At 40.8% G+C, this 6,565-nt stretch overlaps 1 protein-coding gene across 1 annotated transcript in view; it reads right to left on the bottom strand.

Annotated features, from left to right (window-relative positions):
• Positions 1–2,980: 2,980 nt before the first annotated feature.
• The window catches only part of LOC141019793 (uncharacterized), a 47,297-nt gene continuing 43,712 nt past the window's right edge, over positions 2,981–6,565 (bottom strand). Inside the window, exons 11-15 of the mRNA XM_073494803.1 lie at positions 5,698–5,811; positions 5,356–5,402; positions 4,732–4,908; positions 3,513–3,663; positions 2,981–3,420 (exon numbers count right to left, since the gene is read on the bottom strand). Coding sequence (XP_073350904.1) covers positions 2,981–3,420; positions 3,513–3,663; positions 4,732–4,908; positions 5,356–5,402; positions 5,698–5,811 — 929 coding nt within the window. The remainder of the gene's footprint in view (positions 3,421–3,512; positions 3,664–4,731; positions 4,909–5,355; positions 5,403–5,697; positions 5,812–6,565) is intronic.

Raw genomic sequence — 6,565 nt, 5'->3', positions numbered from 1 at the left:
CAAGATCGTGACATTAAAACTGAAGGGAACAAAATTACCTGCACCGCTGTCAACACCTGAGATTTCACAGGTAAACATCTGTCCTCAGGCGCTCAACAACCGTTTTTTGGATTGAGGGGCAGCACCTTTTGAGAAAACTTCCTAACATGCAGGCTGAGGTTTGACATCCTGAAACCGCACAGCAGGTGGAGGGTGTCCTACAGTCATGTGTGTGTGTGTGAACTCTATTTCCTACATTTCCTCCTGACCAGGGTGGCGACAGGAAGCCCGTGTTCGTTTCCAGTCTGCCGCTGTTAGATCACATTTGTCACATGCATGTGCCTGGTAACTTTCGCTGCTGTGTCACTTTACACACAACCCTTCCTTTCACACACATTTCTACAGTTAATTTATCATTTTGACATCAGCATGACATATACAGAGGAGTTGGGTTTACATACTACACTGCCAAATAAACGTTTTGTGTTCTTTATGTTTATATATTTAATATTTTAGCGGTTTGCATGACACCTAAAGCATACAATGAATTTACAGTGACATGGTGTTAAGGGGTTAAAATAGGGTAATTTGATTTCCATGATTTTGTAACTTTCTACAAACTTTATCAACTTTCCAACAACGGACAAGTTTCCCACAACCGCACAGTTGTTTTCTAGGAAGACTGTGGACAATTTTCCTGGTCAGGATCATTGTTTGTGAATGTGTGTCAGAGAGAGAGAGAGAGAGAGAGAAAGAGACCTTGTGTATACAGTGACCCACTGACCTAGTCATAGTGGCGGTGAGCCATGTGCTCCATGGTGAAATATCCTCCCTCGGGCCTTTAACAATGATATGAACTGTTGAGCTTGTCATAGCATCTGAAAAGTGCTCTCACACTGACACAAAGGGTAAGAAGCTCTTCACGCTCGCTTGTAAAGATCATCACATGTAACTTTTTATGAAAAATTTTATAACCAAAATATAATTGCAATTGCAATATGGCAAAGTTCAATATCCAAAATCGCAAGAGGCTGCAATTTTTTTTAGGGAAAAGGTCAAATGTGTGACAAAATAGCATTTTACTGAAGTACTGTACTGTACTGTTTTGCAGACATAATGATTTTAATAGATTTTTCAGTGAAAATAAAAATTGTGATGCAAAATTGATCACTCTCACTAATCTTGCATCACAATTTCTGTCAAAAAATAATTGCAATATGATGTTTTTGACCATATTGTGTGTTCCTAATTTATATTTCCATGTGTTTGTTTTCCTTTTTTACATAAGATGCTTATTTTCTGTATCCCTAAGTCTGTGTGTTGCCCTATCTTCTTCTTGTAATGTGATCCCATCACTTCTTACCAGTTTTAAACCCTGTTTTTCTCCTCCTACAAAGTCTGCAGCGCTGTCTCTGTTTGTTCTGATACTTCACTGAAGCTGTACGATGCTTACAGTGGACACATTAAACTCCAAACTACATACGTTTTATGGTTGTTAAACATTTTCCTAAAATTCAACATGACATATTTGGCATATAAATGGGATCTGTGGAAGGTCTATGAGCACTGCTTGGTGTGCAACATAAACAATACTCACATTTGATTGTGACACTGAGAAAAACACACTTGTAATTAGTTTGTGATTAGTCGTACAAACTCATAAATAAAGAGCAAATGAGAACTTCAAAAGACTTTTGATTGTTGCTCACTCATGATGCATCATTGCTTGGGCCTGTGACAATGATATTCACAGGAAAGCTTGTCATAGTATCCCAAAAGTTGTTATGCATATATAAATATTTTACAGTCCAAACTTGAAGCGTTGGGGGAGTGTTGGTGTTGATTGCACCGCTAGCAGGTTTGGACGGACCCAGGAGGGGATGCTGGCAGGAAAAGGTGCCAGAACATGATGTTGAAATAAATATTTTCACACTCTGATGACAAGTGTAAGCTAATTTGAAAATGTTTGAAACTAAAATGATTACATTTTGCACCTTTAATCTCTGTATGTCAGCGCTGACACCTCCCTCTAGCAGCGACTGAAATACCTGTGGTCCTAACACTGGTTATTAATGATGATTTGTAATTAAAAAATTAAAAAATAGAGTTGGTAAATGCACTTTTATTACAATCCACATGTGCTGGTTGCTCCAAATGGAAAGCGAAATGGGACAAACAGAGCAAAGTAATACAGTGATACTTCCAGACCAAACCACAGTACAAAAAGGGCATCAATATGTACAATATATCCATGTACAAAAAAGCTATTTTACACGCAGGTATGAAAAAATCATACATCTTTGACAGACTGTAGTATTACAGAGACAATACAGGCAACAGTGTATAGTTTTAAAAACAGTTTTTAAAAGGCTTTAAAGCCTTCAGAGCGGGAGTATGAACTCTCTTTGACAAGTAGATCAACTTTGTTTTCTTTTCTTAAAGTAAACCGTCTCTGTCCTTCCTTTTCCAACACGTACACTCATAATATACATTCTCTAGTTCACTCTCACACACATTTACACACAACCAGACACGGAAAGTGTTAAATAAACATCCATTCGTTAATCTCTCTGTCTGTCAGAGTTCAGTCTGAAACGGAAATGGAGGTCTGAACACCAATCAGATGGCGTCGTGGACCAGGAAACAGAGAACGATCCTCTTTTTCCTCTTGACAGTATCTCAGGCACTCAAGTCTCTAGATTAAATCAAGAGTCTGATGAATCTTACAGTCAAACGTCACGCACCTGTCGCTTCTCATGGTCGTCAAACAAGGTCAAAGACGACAACGCAGTTAGACTTTTGACCCTTCTGCTTATAGCAGCCTTTGCTCCTCCTCAGGTGTCTGCTGACAGCTACCTGAGCACATAAAGGTCGTAGGGTCAGCCTGTTTTCATGACTGCAACGGTGACACAGTGCAAAAAACTAGAATCAGGTCTGTGAGCGAGAGAGTGCGAAAAACGCAAAATAAAATAAAAAACAGAAGCTCCCAAGAGTTCAAAGGTCAGGCCTCCAGTTCCTGGCTGTCTGTGTAGTGGAAGCGGTTCAACTTCTCCCTCTCCCGGTTTGAAATGTCCAGTTTGGGCGCATGAGCTGGCTTTAGAGCCGGAGAGGGGTGTGAAGGTGCCGGAGAGGGTGGCAGGGTCAGTTCAATCTCCTCGTAGCAACGTGAGACGGGGGCGGGGGCTGGAGGGTGAGCGAGCGGGGCGGTTGCGGGGGGCAGGAGGGGCACGGGACGGTCCACGTTTCTGATGAGGTTGACAAACTCCCTCTGGTTGTTGATGCCTTCTTCCTGTGGGACGGCCTGCTGCTTTTTCCGCTTTCGATGGAGGTGGGAGAGGATGAAGGCGCAGGCGGCGCAGCCACAGACCATCACTAAAGCTAAGACGCCCACCAGGATGATGTAGAAGCTGACACCGCTGTGTGTCGTGTCAGACATGGCGCCTGCAGACATGGAGGCGGAGACAGAGAGGGTTCGACAAAACTTCATAGAGATTTTGCGCTTTTTAAGAAACACACACACATATTATGATTACCTGGACAGTGCTGACCAATGCAGGGATTTTTGAGGCTCATGCACTCGTTACCATAGTAACCCTCAGGGCAGGCACACATGTATCTGCCCTCTGTGCTGTGACAGGGTGCCCCCTGCTGGCAGGGGTTGGGATTGCACAGATCCAAAGTGATCTGAAATAATGGAAAGAAGAAACAATAAAGATCGGCTTGAAAATCTTTCTTCTAGTCATTTCACAAGCTTTTCAACATGAAATGTTATATATCTTTCCCTTCATTTTCTATCAGTATGTTTATTTTTCTATGATTGAAATTTGTTTATTTTTCATAATTTTTCTAATTATATTTGATTGAATTGATAAATAAGATGACATCTTATTTAGTTACATTGCTCCTCTATTCAAATTCATCATTTTCTTTTATTATAAGCCTGATTTATGATAGGGCGCTCGACACTTGATGAGTTGTGTCTTGGAGGGCCACATGATGTTTTCAATTTATGCTTCAGTTAATGGCTTCAGTAATCTCCATGGCAACCAGACATCATCCTCCAACAGCTAAAGTGACCACCCACTCAACCTGACTTAACATGATCACATTATAAAAATATTCTCCACTGTGCGACATGAAAGGAAAGTGTCGAGCACCCTCCCATAAGCCCGGTGATAAAATGTAACTGAGTACATTTACTCGTGTAGTGTACCCAAGCACAATTTTGAGGTGCTTGTACTTTACTTGAGTATTCACATTTTTTGCTAATTTATACCTCCACCTACATTTGAAGGGAAATACTGAAATGTTTCATGTCTCTACATTTATTTGGTAACTTCAGTTATGAGTTACTTTGCAGATTACACGCTGCATCAGAGCCAAAATAGCACATATTTAAATTTATTTACTTTATTGGCAATTGGATGAAAAAAAACCTTCAGATAATCGTATCCGATAATTGGTCAGGATGATAATCGGTCGACCCATAGTATACAGTCATGTACATGTAAATATGTGCATATGTTTACTTTAATTTGTGCTTTTTATTCTTTTTGTGTACATTTATTGCCACATAAATAATTTTGATAATTAAGTACATGTTCGTATGGATGACTTTCACTTTTACCAAAGTAATATTTTAACACGCTATCCTTACTCAAGCATGACATAACATTTAGGTACATTTTTACAGCGCTGTATTAATCTAACTTTAAGCTAGCCTTGAGCTAACTTCTATGAAGGTTTTCTAACCTCACAGAAGATTCCTGAATATCCCGCGGGACAGTTACAGGTGACAGTCTTTCCATCTTTCTCCACACACTGTCCTCCATGCAGACAAGGGGCGCTGTCACAAGGACTCGGAGCATTTTGGCAATATTTCCCCGAGAAGCCAGGTGGACACAAGCATCTGGACCCTGACACCTGGTCCTATGCGGGACAGCATATATTGTATGTTATTTAAATGTATGTGACACAGATGGAGCATCAGGAAAAAGGGGCACTAAAGAGAGAGAGAGGAGGCCTGTTATGGATCTGCCTCAGGCAATGAAACATTTTTGCCCCCTTGAGAATAAATACTGCTCACAACTCGAGGCAAAATGTCAAAAAGAGGGTATTGTCCCCAGAAGAAGGCCTGAAATGCCTTGGGCGTTAACACAATTAAAATGATTCCCATGGATTCACTTTAAAATGTAGTTTCTAGAGTTTTTGTGAGAAATCTTAATTTAAGGAACAAATAAAGGAATGACAAAGGAGGCGATAATGTCACCAGTCTGAGAGAGAGTGGGAGGAAGACAATGAAGTGGATTCGTGTTGTGACTGCAACAACAGGCAAATTAGACGGACAGAAAAGGGCAGCACTGCCAGGACTCTTACCTCACAATGTCCGCCGTTCAGACACAAACCCTGACAGCTGCTGTTCCCTAAGAGAGACCGGAAACACTTATTAATCTTTCACACACAGATAATTATGCAATATGGTGCCATAAACATCAATATACACAGTGAAAAGAGAGAGACAATACTCAAAAACAAAAGTTAGTCTTTAATTATTGTGTATTTTAGTGATGCAGGGTGACAGATGATTGATGTAACTGGAGTGGAAGTAAAATGATCTCCTGCCTGCAGGGACTCTGGTCTGCACTGAGGCTCTTCATGTTTCACTGCCTGCCGCCACAGGACTCTTTTATCTTTTATTCCTTTTCCTTTTATACTCACTGATGTCACAGTTAGGCCCTGTCCACCCAGGAAGGCAGTCACACAGGTATCCTCCGATCAGGTTGCGACAAGAGCGGGCGTGGACGCAGATACTCATTTCACACTCGTTGGTGTCTGAAGGGAGAAAGAAGAAGAAGGAATGTTTCCAGAAATACTGATGTGATGAACCACATTTCATCTCTGCGGTCCCTGATAGATCTAAACCAGGACAACAACAATCTTGTTCCCACTTCCTCTAATTTTTACATAAACATGCAACAATATGTCCATAAGTGGTCTTCCTCCGTAACACATAGCAGTTGCAGGTTTTATTCTTTTGTGCAGATTGCAGAAACAGCTGTTTAAAAGGCTGCTGTTTTAGCACTTATTATACAGGAAATAAACTAACAAGTTGTGAACTGAAAGGACACACAAGATCGAATTCAAAGATATATTTACAAGCGCAAATTTGTAAAAGCTGCGACCAGGTACGCACAGCATCCAGGTGTTCGTGCATTCTCAAGCACACAACCTCTCAAACACTTCACCTCCATGAGTAATTTCAGCCTCATAGATAGAAAGTTTTACACTGTCTTGATTGACATGATCTTAGCATTTTTACTAGTGTTAACCAAAACTCAGCTACCCATACCAACATGCTATTTTGTACGCTAAAACAGTATGTGAGGTTTTCTACTATGTCTGAAATCTTGGTATGAAACCATGAGTACGTGGACTGCACAGTATTTACTGTGCAACAGTGAAGACAACAACAACACAACAGACAATGCTGGCGCTGCCTTTTCCAATATGGACAGGGCTGTTATGAGCCTTTTTGCGATAGACCCCTCCCATTACCACGGACACTTTTAGCCAATTGGCATGAAAA

The sequence above is a fragment of the Pagrus major genome, chromosome 2 (assembly GCF_040436345.1).
Source record: "Pagrus major chromosome 2, Pma_NU_1.0".
In the NCBI taxonomy this organism is placed as follows: Eukaryota; Metazoa; Chordata; class Actinopteri; order Spariformes; family Sparidae; genus Pagrus; species Pagrus major.
Note: the sequence above shows the minus strand (reverse complement) of the source record. Positions and strands in the feature narration are given on the sequence as shown.